The sequence below is a fragment of the Pezoporus wallicus genome, unplaced genomic scaffold (genome assembly GCF_028554395.1).
Source record: "Pezoporus wallicus isolate ANWC-B61680 ecotype Strahan unplaced genomic scaffold, APGP_CSIRO_Pwel_v1 contig_5958, whole genome shotgun sequence".
Taxonomy (NCBI): Eukaryota; Metazoa; Chordata; class Aves; order Psittaciformes; family Psittacidae; genus Pezoporus; species Pezoporus wallicus.
Genome location: NW_026638491.1, coordinates 477,432 through 489,896, shown reverse-complemented (window position 1 = coordinate 489,896; position 12,465 = coordinate 477,432). Strand labels below are relative to the sequence as shown.

Genomic DNA, 12,465 nt, shown 5'->3' with positions numbered 1-12,465 from the left:
AAAGTCTTGGAGCTGCCACATTAGTGACTAGAAAGACATTCTGTAAATGGTGGAAAGTGTTTCAAGTGGCCAAATCTTGTCTTTTGCGTTTCTTCAGAATGAAAAACTCATAGCTATGCTACAAAAATCACTTCTGTAGTGGACAGTGAGAGCTGTGTTGGCAGTCTCAGCAGAGAACCGTCTTTCAAGTTGTAAAGAGTGCATTTAGAAAGTCAGTTTCATGTCACGTTGGAAACACTACAAGGAGCCAGGTCTTATTTATCAGGGACATGTCTGTTACTACTTGTAATCAAACTAAATAAAGGGTAAAATAAACCTATCAGCAAACACACACACTCAGTTCAGGTCTGGTGGATTTTGCGTTACTAAACTTCTGTTCAGCATGCCTTCCCATGACTCCCGCAAACAAACTTGCTGTCATTCAGTTTCAGTAAAGTTGTAGGCCTCATAGGTTTGATACAGAACTAAAAATACTGTTTTAAGAACACTTAATTCTGCTGTTTAGAAGTGTTTCTAAAGTTTTTTTACTTTGTATTTGAAGCTCAAAAGATTCCTTAAGAAGTAATTCTCCTGTGGAAATGGAAACAAACACAGACCCAATTGATCCCTTGGGTGCAAATGTAACTGCTCTTGCAACACACCTAGAGAGTAAGTATGCTAAAATGCAAACAGATTAATTTTTAAGACTTATACCCAAAAAGAGCTTGAACTTTAAAATTTGGGTTTTCAGAGACCTCTCATTTGGCTCTGCTTCTATTCTGACAGGTAATGAAAATGACTTGTCAAAGAATTTCCTATTTAAAACCAGAGCCAATGTAACTTGTCAGACATTTAGGGTGATCACCGTTAGTTAGAATAGTCCCCTGTTTTAAACAGGGGGCAGTGTTACTTTTACCTCTAAAAAGCCTGCACCTCAAGAACAGGAAAAGCATTTTACCTCTAAAAAGCCTGCACCTCAAGAACAGAAAAGTCAGAATAGCTGACTTACAAGAAGCTGAGTGTTTTCTGTTAAAATATCCTGACCTGTATCAGTGCTTTATTAGCTGAGCTGATGCCCGAGAAGACTGGTAGGTAGCCTTTAGTCTCCTACTATGTGGCAGTAGGCCAGTAGTCTCTGTGTGTTAAAATTTTCTCTTCCTGCTCATCTCTTTCCAAGTTACCTTCATTATGGATGCAATAATTCTTTCTTCATGTATGAACTGGTTAATTAGCGTGTTTGGCTTTCAGCTTTTTGTATGTGTTATACATGTATAACAGACAGAATGAGAAGTGCAGATGAGAAGTCCAGGGAGACTGGACTTCCCAAAGGCTCGTCTGACTTCCCAAAGACTTGAAAACTTCCTGTCACATTTGTACTGTATGGGCTTGTGTAACAAATTTAACTGCACAGAAAAATAATACATCTCTGTAATCCTGCTAAAGCCTTGTTCAGGCAAACCTGTTGCAGTAGCAAAAAAAAAAAAATAGTTATGGAACCTGACTTAAGCATCTGTAGGTGTTTAAGCTTTTTCTCTCTATATACATATATGTGTGTAGTAGGGTTTGCAGAAAGGTACCTTTCTCTGTAAGGAAGAATTCAAGTGTACAAAACTGCAAAAATTTCGTTCTGGTTGTATTGACTTCTATGCTTCCTCATTAGATAATGAGCCATGGACTAAGTTATTTCTGTGTATCTAGCCCCAGGAAGTGTTGCCATGGAGGCCAGCTCAGATGGAGAGGACGATATAGAAAATGCAGACAAGGTAACTGAAACAGTAATGAACGGCAGCATGAAGGAGACACTGAGCCTTACTGTAGATGCTAAAACTGAAACGGCTGTTTTCAAAAGGTGAGCGTACCAATTTATTGTCTTCCCACCCTTGTCAAATAAGCGCTGTTGATGGAACACTACACATCATCAAAAAAAATCTCATTACAAGTGGTAATTCCTGGGGCATTAACTAGAAACCTTTTTCCAAAGTACTTGTTTTGAAATTTTCCTTTCAGGTAGTTATTATAACATAAGGCTTTCCTTATCAAGCTTTTAGTGGAAGTTTATTAGAGGAAGACTGGCTAACTTTTGACCCTAATGCACATTATTGTGTTCTTTTTTTTTTATTTACAGTTACTCTTTTAATGTGCAGTTGATAGCATGTCAAAGCTAAGCTTTTTGAATTTTGCACAGAATTGTTTGATTTGGATTGGAACTCCATCCCTTTCATATAGGAGGATGGAGGACAGAAGATGGCGAGCCAGGCACTGCTCTTGAGTAACTTGTCAGACATTTGGGATGATCAGTGTTGGTGGTATGGATGATGGTGTTAAATCTGTTCTGGACTAGTTAAAGTCGTTTCCTGTTTAAAACAGGAGCCAGTGTTACTTCTAAAAAGCCTACACATCATGAACAGAAAAGCAAACACATCTGTTCTGGATCTGATGGTACATAGAATTCTAGAATAACCAGAAGAACAAACTCCTTAATTTTGGTATCTTCTGATACAAAGTGCTTGATTCAGAAATAGCTGACTTACAATATGGTTATATTCCATATTGTATATATCAACATTTGATCCTTTCAAGGGAATAAAGCACCTTTCCATCTTGCCTACTCAGATTTTATGACTTTAAATCTAATGATCAAGTGCTTTTTATGTAGCATTAAATCTTTATGTAGGGAAACAGAAGCTGCTAAGTCTGACCTGCAAAAATAATTATGCCTGTGTTAATTTCAGCTGGTGTATTCCTGCCCTTTCCCAGTCTTGACAAATTGGAACATACAACTAGCATTTTGACATGCAACCATCTTCTCATTATTTTAGGATAATTTCCTAGTATCTGTCCCTATTCTAGCTTTAAAGATTGAAAAGAAATTATGTATCTTGAAACTTGTTTAAAAAAAAAAGTCCATTTCAATAGAAAAAGATTCCCAGTGTTTGTTCTTTCATTGCTCTTATTTGAAATTCATTTTACTTAGTGTTATTAGATAAGTACTGTTTGTTTTGGATGGCTTTCAGTTACTCTCACTTCCATCCTTTTGATCATCAAAGCAATAAATAACACCACCAGTTCACCCACACTTTGAAGTTCTGTGACTTCTGATACTGGTGCAGAAATTAATGTGACGAGTCAGCATGTAGTGCCAGTTCCTGCTTGAGCTGTGGTGTTAGCACATCGATTCTTGTAGTTGAAAGGATACAGAGATGCAAAGGGAGGCAGTATCATAGAATTGCCCAGGTCAGAAGGGATCTCAAAAGATAATCTGCTCCAACCTTTTCTGGAAAAGGGATCCCAGGTGAAATTATCTAGCACTGTCCAGTCACATCTTGAAAACATGTAGCAATTTTCACTGGACTCTGGGATCTTGATTTGGTTGGTAAGGGGAGATTAAGGGAATGTAGGAAGCTGAAAGGTGAGGTATTAAATACAGAGGCTGTTCTACTGTGATAGAGGTATGCGGTCTCTTACTGAGTCAATGCTCAGGTGTTTTTTTTTTTCAGCTTCCAAATACTCCAAAACAAAAATGGGATAGAAAAGTAGTGTTTCTTTTGGAATAAATTTATAAAATAATGGCAGGATTCTAGATTAAGAGATGAGTAGCTGTCCTGGGTTCAGCAGTAGCAGTCATGTTTTTTCCTTTGTGTTAGCTGGTGCAGTGCTGTGTTTTGACTTCTAGCTTGAGAACAGTGTTGGTGAAGCCAATGTTTTCGGTTGTTGCTAAGTGATGTTTACCCTGACCAAGGACTCTGTGAGGCTCATGCTCTGCCAGGGAGGAGGGGAAGCTGTGAGGAAGCAGAGACGGGGCACCTGACCCGGGCTAGCCGGGGAGGTATTCCATACCACAGCACGTCATGCCCGGGGTGGGGGGTAACTGGGAGTTACCCGGAAGGACACGGGCTTCCGGGTGGAACTCGCTTTCTTGGCCGGTGGTATCGTATTCTCTTCCCTTGTTATTTTCCCTTATCATTGTTTTAGCTGATAGTAGCGGTGGTGATTTGTTGCTGGACTGTTCTTGTCTCAACCCGTAGGAGTTGCACTCTCTCAATCCTCCTCCCCGTTCCTCCGGGAGCGGGGAAGGGGAGAGCCCCGGTGCGGGGGGTGGGGAAGACGGACACGGACCTCGATTGTTGTCAGCTCGGCACCACTCACTGGAAGTGAGTGAACAAGTTACCTGACTGGGTTTAAACCACGACAGTTATCTTTGGCGCCCAACATGGGGCTCAAACCCACAACCCTGAGATTAAGAGTCTCATGCTCTACCGACTGAGCTAGCCGGGCACAGAAACACCTGCAAAGCATCCAGGGAGTTCTCAAGGACATGCAGCGGCAGTTGGACGATGCTCTGAGGACACAGGAGGACCTCAAGGAGCAGGTGGCCATGGTGGAGCGCAGAGCAAACTTGTTGCAGGCTGAAGTTGAGGAGCTGCGGGCAGCCCTGGAGCAGACGGAGCGGTCCAGGAAAGTGGCTGAGCAGGAACTGATGGATGCTACTGAACGTGTCCAGCTCCTCCATGCCCAGAATACCAGCCTTCACAATACAAAGAAGAAGCTTGAAGCTGATATGGCACAAATCCAAACTGAGGTGGAAAATATTACTGATGAAGCAAAAACTGCTGAAGAAAGAGCAAAGAAGGCAATCACAGATGCAGCTGTGATGGCAGAAGAGCTGAAGAAGGAGCAGGACACCAGCGCCCACCTGGAGAGGATGAAGAGGAACCTGGACCAGACGGTGAAGGACCTGCAGCTCCGTCTGGATGAGGCTGAGCAGTTGGCACTGAAGGGAGGAAAGAAACAGCTCTTGAAGACGGAGGCCAGGATCCGGGAGCTAGAAGCTGAGCTGGAAGAAGAACATAAACGATCTGCAGAGGCTATGAAAAACATCCGCAAATACAAATGGCGTGTCAAAGAGCTGACTTTCCAGAATGAAGAACACAGGAGGAACATGATGAGGTTACAAGATTTGGTAGACAAACTGCAGATGAAAATCAAATCCTACAAAAGTCAAGCTGAGGAAGCTGATGAACAAGCCAATACCAATCTCTCCAAATTCAGAAAAGCACAGCACAAACTGGAAGAGGCTGAGGAAAGGGCAGATATTGCTGAAAGCCAAGTAAACAAGCTCAGAGCTAAAACCCAAGCAGTCCCTTCCGCAGAGGTAGTGTTCAGAAGTGAAAAATGAGCTTCCTCTGGGATAACCAGAGCTTCAAAGATAACTGTCGTGGTTTAAACCCAGTCAGGTAACTTGTTCACTCACTTCCAGTGAGTGGTGCCGAGCTGACAACAGTCGAGGTCCGTGTCCGTCTCCCCCGCCCCCTCCCCGCACCGGGGCTCTCCCCTTCCCCGCTCCCGGAGGAACGGGGAGGAGGATCGAGAGAGTGCAACTCCTACGGGTTGAGACAAGAACAGTCCAGCAACAAATCACCACCGCTACTATCAGCTAAAACAATGATAAGGGAAAATAACAAGGGAAGAGAATACGATACCACCGGCCAAGAAACGAGTTCCACCCGGAAGCCCGTGTCCTTCCGGGTAGCTCCCAGTTACCCCCCACCCCGGGCATGACGTGCTGTGGTACGGAATACCTCCCCAGCTAGCCCGGGTCAGGTGCCCCGTCTCTGCTTCCTCACAGCTTCACCTCCTCCCTGGCAGAGCATGAGCCTCACAGAATCCTTGGTCAGGGTAAACATCACTTAGCGACAACCGAAAACATCGGCTTCACCAACACTGTTCTCAAACTAGAAGTCAAAACACAGCACTGCACCAGCTAACACAAAGGAAAAAACATGACTGCTACTGCTGAACCCAGGACAGTAGCAAGAGGAGGTCCTACTCTGGCCTGTGTACCTGGCAAAGTGGATGCTTCCAGACCTAAGTTTTATATAGGTTTCTGCCAATAGAAGATGGTGTTGAAGTCAATGTTGAGGGGAGGAGAAGCATCATAACCACACTGGGGTTTGTTTGTTTTGTTTTTTTTTTTTTGTGCAAAGCTGCAATGTCCAAGAATATGGTTTCTGAATTGACTTAAAAGTGAAGAATGTTAGTAGAGACTATGCCTTTTTAAAAAGTAAGAATTAGGAGATCATTTCTGATGGTGATGGTGGCAAGTGATTTATTTCAAATAAGTGCAAAGAGCATTAAGGCAAATGAGATGGAGAGCTCAGATGGGGAAAACTGGATCTTCATGAGAGTTTGCAGTGCAAAGCGCTGTTTCTTGCAGGTTCTGCAGATACAAGGAGGCACGAGCTGAAAAAGGATTCATAGAAATTTAAAGGATCAGTTGAAAAGAGGAATGTAAGAATAGGATGAAAAATCAGTAGCCTTAAGATGTTCATAATTTCTTGCATAAATAGGTTTGTTGCCACAGAAGTATAAGGTTGATGTTTGTTTCTACTTCAGAGATACCTTACAACTATCTCTTGCATGTATATGGTCAAATTTTTATCATAATGCACTCATGATGGTGTGGCTGAGGCGGGCATGATGGTGTGGCTGAGGCGGGAGTGTATAGGATAGGGGCAGAAAAGCTTTGAATTGGAGGCAAAATGCAAGTGTTTGCTAATTACTTTTGAGGCTACCTAGTTACATGGTAATGCTCTCTGTAGTGTGAGTGTACTGCTTTTTCACGGAATTGTTTGGTTTTGTCTCCCTGGGGATGTTCATTAAATAGTCTGGGCTGCAGTTTTAGTACCTCATAACCTATACATCGTATCTCACTGTGGAATTATTAGGGAGATTAATGAAGATGGTGATGAGTTAATGATTCTGCTGATGTGTTCCATGGACAGACTTTATTAATGCCAGTTTCTGAGGGAATCTTGATTTCTTTTATACTTTCTTCCATTTTTGCATACTTCTGGCTTCAGAGTGTTGAAATCCTATCGGTATGTATAGTAAAGGACCATGATTGTGATTGTTACCACTTCAGGCATCACACACATTCCTTATTTCTTATTTTTATTTGTAATCACTGTATTTCCTGACCTTTTACCCAGCCAAGTTTTAATGGACATAAACACCGGTGCATTAGTAGGTGTTTGTAAAGTCTAGAGCCATGTGCTTGATCTTCATGTTGCAATCATAACTTCAAATCCATTTGCATGTGAAATACAGATGTGTCTCCCAGTTTTCTCCTGTTGCCTGAAATTTCCCTACAAGTAAACTTAAATAACTTCTTTCTTTATTTCTAAGTGAGGAAGGAAAATTGTCTACCTCGCAGGAAGCTTCTTGTAAATATGTAGTAGAAGAGAATGCAGAGGTTACAGAAGAGGCTTCTTCAGCTCTGCAGCCTACTAACAGCAGTCCAGAACAGAGGTAACTGTATTCAAGGATGCTTTCAATACTATAAATATCAGTTTGCAACTTTTTCTAATAGGATTGATGTAAAGGGATTAATGAATTCCTGTTTGTTATTGGCTTGATATAAACATGTGCTTGCATCTGTTTATAAAATTCTCATAATTTATATTTACTATTGATTCTAAGTCTCTTGAGTTGTCAGAAATGTATTTGCCTTGTACTGTTTGTCTTGCAGGGTGTTGTAAATATCCCTGTTCTGCTTTTTGATATGTTGTTAAGTTAGAATAGTGAACAGATACGGTTATGAAAATGGTGATCTAAAAGAAAATATTAGGGGAATAAGATTAACTTTGTCCTGAAAATTTGTGTAAGTTAGGTCTACCTTTTTTTTTTTTTTATTCTGTGATTTATACCATAGAACAGTTTGGGGATGTCCACTAACTAGTTCAGCTGTATGGAAAGGAAATGATGCCTTAAGCTGTGCTTTCTTGATTGTGAATCAGTTGTTGTTTGTACCCTGGTCTTCATCAGAGGTTAATCTGAATACTTGTAGATGTGAAGATTTTTCGAAATACATAAATAATTTGTTTCAAATAAAACTTTTCTGAAATACGGAAGCAGCCTGGATTGCTCAGCACGCTTACTGGAGGAAAGAAGGGTTTGTGGTTTGTTGGGTTTGGTTTTGGTGGGGTTTTTTTTTGTTTTTTTTTTTTTTTTGCATCTGACTGCTAGTGCAGTCTTTGAGAATAGTAATTCAGTATGAATTTTTGGGTTGTTTTTTGCTTCCCAACTTAAAACTGGCTTCATTGAAACCAAATGCACATAGGGAAACATGTTAATCACCAATTATTCTAAATGCTTAATGCAGATGTCTCATACCTGAGCTACTTTCTAGAGTTTAGTCAGAGCAGGATTCATTTTTATTGTAAAAGCCTGAAACAATCAAGACTTTAAAGTAGGTGAGAAGACTTTGACCATTGAAGGCAGTAATCAATGAAGACCTTGCTCTGGAATTTAGGTATTCCTAAGTTCTTTAAAATTAATATCTAGGCAAGAGTTCACTGGTTTCCTAGCACTACCAACTGCTTATTGAACATCGGGCACAATCCCATAGGCTTGCTTTTTGGTGGTAAGACAAAGGGGGGTATGCTGCCTTTTCCTGCTTGAGATGTGGTTCAAGGGTGCCCAGAGGAACTGTGCTGTCTCAAACAAAACCCTGTGTAGGAAAATCTAAGTGTATATTTACCAAACTCTTGAATAATCTGTAGGGTCTGCTTCTCTTCCTGCAGGGCAGGGCTTGAGGGGTCAGAGCTGGGTATGCTGCCTTCTTTTTGAGGAGGTGAGGATGCTCTGAATAGGAGCATGTTCGGAAGGGAGAGAGGATTCTACTTAATTAGAAGCAATTATAGAAGTAACTTTTGCCCATAAATGGGTATGTTTCTGAAAATGAGAATTCAGAATATACATACACATTTTCTAAATGTGTATTTAATTAGATGTTTTTTAAAATCTATTAAAGTCAAGAAATACAACAGCTTTTAAACTATTAGAAAAATGTAGTATTTCTCTCACAAATCCTGTGACAGTAATAATTTTGAAGACTTTATGGGCACTGTGCCTGGATTTCTAGTGAGGGTAAAATTCGTAAGCGAAGATACTGAGTACAGCTCTACATACAACACAGAAGAGCTACATGTTCTGGTTATACTGTGCGCAAACTAAGAAAGATGCAAGAATGTTTGACAAATTTAGGTTCTGGATTTTAGGCTTGTTTATGGGCTAGTATGTCTTACCTCAGTGGTACTGGCTGTTATGCTAAAACTCTGCTACCTTCTCCTGTAAGACGGAACTTCCCGCTCTGCTTAAATCCCATGAATTTAATCAAGAAGTGGATTCTAATAAGAAAAAAACCCAAAACAACCATATATTCTTGGTTAAAGTGGGAAACCCCTAAACTGTCTCTCACAGCCTCTTTGTTATCTGGAGGTACTGTTTTTATCAAGACAGTGGTTTTAATGCTGGTAAGCGTCAAGTTGTAGGGAAGAAGCCATTGGGTACCAGCCGATTGCCTTCTGAGTGAAGATGCTTGTGTGAACCAACAGGGGTCTCTCGGAGCCGGCAGTTGGCTGCGTTGCTCTGGAGTCGCATGGAATCTCGATGGATTCCTGCCCTCGAGTCCCACTGGCTGCAGTGGATTTCAGGGCTTTCTCTAAAGGTGGCTGTCACAGCAGAAACACATATAAGCGCAGTATAAATACCAAGATGACTATAATTGTGCTTTTGGGGCTCCATGCTTATATGACTAGTGGGAGGAGTCACCTAGGTAGGTCTTTGGCTGGTGGCCAGCAATCTGTGCAAGGAGAAGGACTGTCATGAACTTCTTCCCAGTTAACAAGTGACTTACTGCTGTGTGGACCATCAGACTTCCTGTCCATGCAGCAATTACTTCTTACCTTCCTGGTTTCTCTAAAAAGTGTTTACTTTTGTCTTAGTTCTGTCATTTGTCTAATGTGTACATATTTTTCTTAAAAAGTGCTTTTAGAGCTTAGCAGCCAAAGACTTAGCTAGGGGACTCCTGCTGGTCATGTGCATGTAGAGCACGGACCCACGAGTGGCTTCTCTGTGATGTGCACCATCAGAGAACAGGAGTTACAGGTAACTTTTCTCATATGTAGTTCCAAATGGGTTTATATTTTATAAGGGACTCTTCAGATGTATTCAGCAGACTGTACTGAATGGAAGTTGAAATTTTTTTGCCTTTCTTGCTTACAATTAGTATTTTCATGCACTACTGATTTAATCTTTGTGTTAGTCTGGAGCAATTGAGCCCATGTTTGACTTATCTAGAAATGTATATCCTGTTGTTGTTTTCACTTCTGCAGGTTTGCTCCTTATTTTCCTCAATACTTCTGAACTTTTCTTGCTAATGGATTGACATTCAAAGTACTTGTGAAATAGCAGTTTGTAGATTAGATTAGGAACTAAAGCAGGATTTTGGGTTTTCTGAAGACACTGTTGTTTTTCCTGTTGTCTTAGCTGCTTATGTTGAAATGCAACCTTAAATACTCCTGGTATTACATTTTACTTTGGAATAAGATTTGGAGAACTATCATAAATGTGCTTTTTATCAGTGCCTCTCTTGGGGAGGTATCACATGTCTGGAGATCACTTAGTAGCTCGGTTAATAAAGACCAAACACTCTGCAGAGGTGTGCTTAGTTAATTAAAGCGCTATGCTTAATTAGGCAATGGGGACTTCAGAAAATAAATGGGATGAGAGGAAGCCTAAGCTAATAATAAGATAATGCTCCAGCTCAAGGGTCATGCTACACATGATCTGGGGTGCTTGTTTTGTGGGGAGAATTTTTTGCGCCTAACCCAAATTTGTTTTGAGTCTTTCTTTTGTATACTTACATCTTTTTTTTGGCCTCTTAGGACTGATCAGCACACCCATTTAGGAGAGGCATCTGTTAATGGCCCTGTATGATGTGTGATGTCTGCTACCTTGGCTGAAGAAAATGAACTGATATCCAGGTGTTTGAGTGTTTCTTTGAGGATTTCATCTAGACCCTGTTGAAGCCAGTCACTGCTGCACTAATTTCGCAAGGGATCAGGACCAGCAACATTTATATTCTAGATTTTAAGACATTGTACAGAAATTCATAAGTGTAAAAATATTGCACATTGAGAAATACCAATAATTTTTGCGTATGTTTATATTGTATTGTTCTAAATAATGGGTGGCCTGTGAAATAAGATCCTGCTACCCACGTAATGATGACAGTAGTGTTACTATAGTTAAAATGGCTGTAAGAATAGTTTTATAAAAAAAGTGAATACACAAATCTAATGTATTTGAGACATTACTATTTGATGATTAGTGTGACCAAAGTATTTAGCAGTTTTCATACATTTTTCACCTTGTAAAAAGAAAAGAAAAAAATTAATTCATGTTTCTTCTGAAACTGAAATGCCCTATAAATGTTATTTTGGTTGGTCTAGCTTACAAAAGTGATTTACATAAGAATTTTTTGGTGTTCAACATTTTACAAGAGGTTTTTTAATCGGTAATTGTTTTCTGTATTGTTCAGAACAGATCAAAAATGTAAGTCTATTGGTAGAGATTTTAAGTATTTATTGCTACAACTTAGTTGACAAATTGATGTTACTGTAAAGCCATATGTTCTGTTAAGTCTTGTTTGCTTGAAACAATACCTTACAGGTGAAACACTAGAATATTTGAAATGCACATGGCTTGTTGTGTTTGTGATTCACCTGCCTTTTAACCCATTCACCAAGATTTAGTTTAATACCAAGCATTATCCAATGGAACATTTCAGAACAATCTGCGTATTTAAAACGCTATAAACCTTTTAGACAAGTCAAATAAATGAAATGCCTGTGCTGCTAATGCAATTACAGTACATGCATTTTGAAAGTATATAGTGTTTTTAATACAAATTTTGGCAGCAGAGCATGTTAATTGTTACTTTCACTGTACTGATCTGTGTGAGGCTTTCATTTGTATGTTCTAAACCAGTTTTTTCTCAGCTGGTTTGTGTATATATATATAGTGATTATGGAAACTAATTCTGTGTAATTTATAATTTTCTATGTCAGTATAAAATTCCAACAGCCTTCTCAAACAAACAGAAGCAATATAGTGTGTATTGCCACCTTGTCTGGTGAAAGGGTTAAAGTACTTCGCCTCCTGCACTTTTAGATACAAATCATTTTTTTTGTTTCTGTAATAGTTATATTCATTTATTTTTTACATCATTTGTTTTCCTGACCAGTATTTAAAGCCAAAAGGATACTCTAAACAATGGCCAATGATTTATTTTAGAAGGCATCCCGAGCAACGTGCCTAAACATTACATTGCATACAGAAATAATAAACAAACAAAACCTACATATGTATAATGGCATTGCCCTTATTGCTTCCTCTTGCATTTTCTACATTAAATTTCAGTGCCACTCATCGTTGCAAACTGGGAAGTTGTTTGAAATTTGAAGGGGGGAAAAACCCACAATATCACAGGTGGAACTGGTAACTCTGGTTGTCCTTTTCTTTGTTCTTCATAGGTGATGAAATCTAATCGGTTTCTAAGTTGCTTTTTTACTTCAGTTCAGAATTACTTCCAGATCAGCTTGACCAAAAATATTTTATGTATTAGCTTTAAGGTTGGCAGCT

General features: G+C 39.8%; 1 protein-coding gene and 1 non-coding gene across 11 annotated transcripts in view; one reads left to right on the top strand and one right to left on the bottom strand.

Moving 5' to 3' along the window:
• Positions 1–12,180, top strand: part of PPP6R3 (protein phosphatase 6 regulatory subunit 3) — a 52,022-nt gene extending 39,842 nt beyond the window's left edge. For 6 of the 10 annotated variants that reach the window (XM_057410914.1, XM_057410909.1, XM_057410912.1 and 3 more), the window contains 5 exons: positions 542–648; positions 1,678–1,828; positions 6,840–6,857; positions 7,165–7,287; positions 10,707–12,180. In XM_057410914.1, the coding sequence (XP_057266897.1) occupies positions 542–648; positions 1,678–1,828; positions 6,840–6,857; positions 7,165–7,287; positions 10,707–10,758 (451 nt within the window). In that variant the 3' untranslated portion in view covers positions 10,759–12,180. Of the gene's footprint in view, positions 1–541; positions 649–1,677; positions 1,829–6,839; positions 6,858–7,164; positions 7,288–9,805; positions 9,928–10,706 lie in introns of all 10 variants that reach the window. The other 4 variants (XM_057410917.1, XM_057410915.1, XM_057410910.1 and 1 more) reach the window with 2 other exon arrangements.
• Positions 4,182–4,254, bottom strand: TRNAK-CUU (transfer RNA lysine (anticodon CUU)). The gene has a single exon. It is a non-coding gene; the product is annotated as a tRNA-Lys (tRNA).
• Positions 12,181–12,465: the final 285 nt, after the last annotated feature.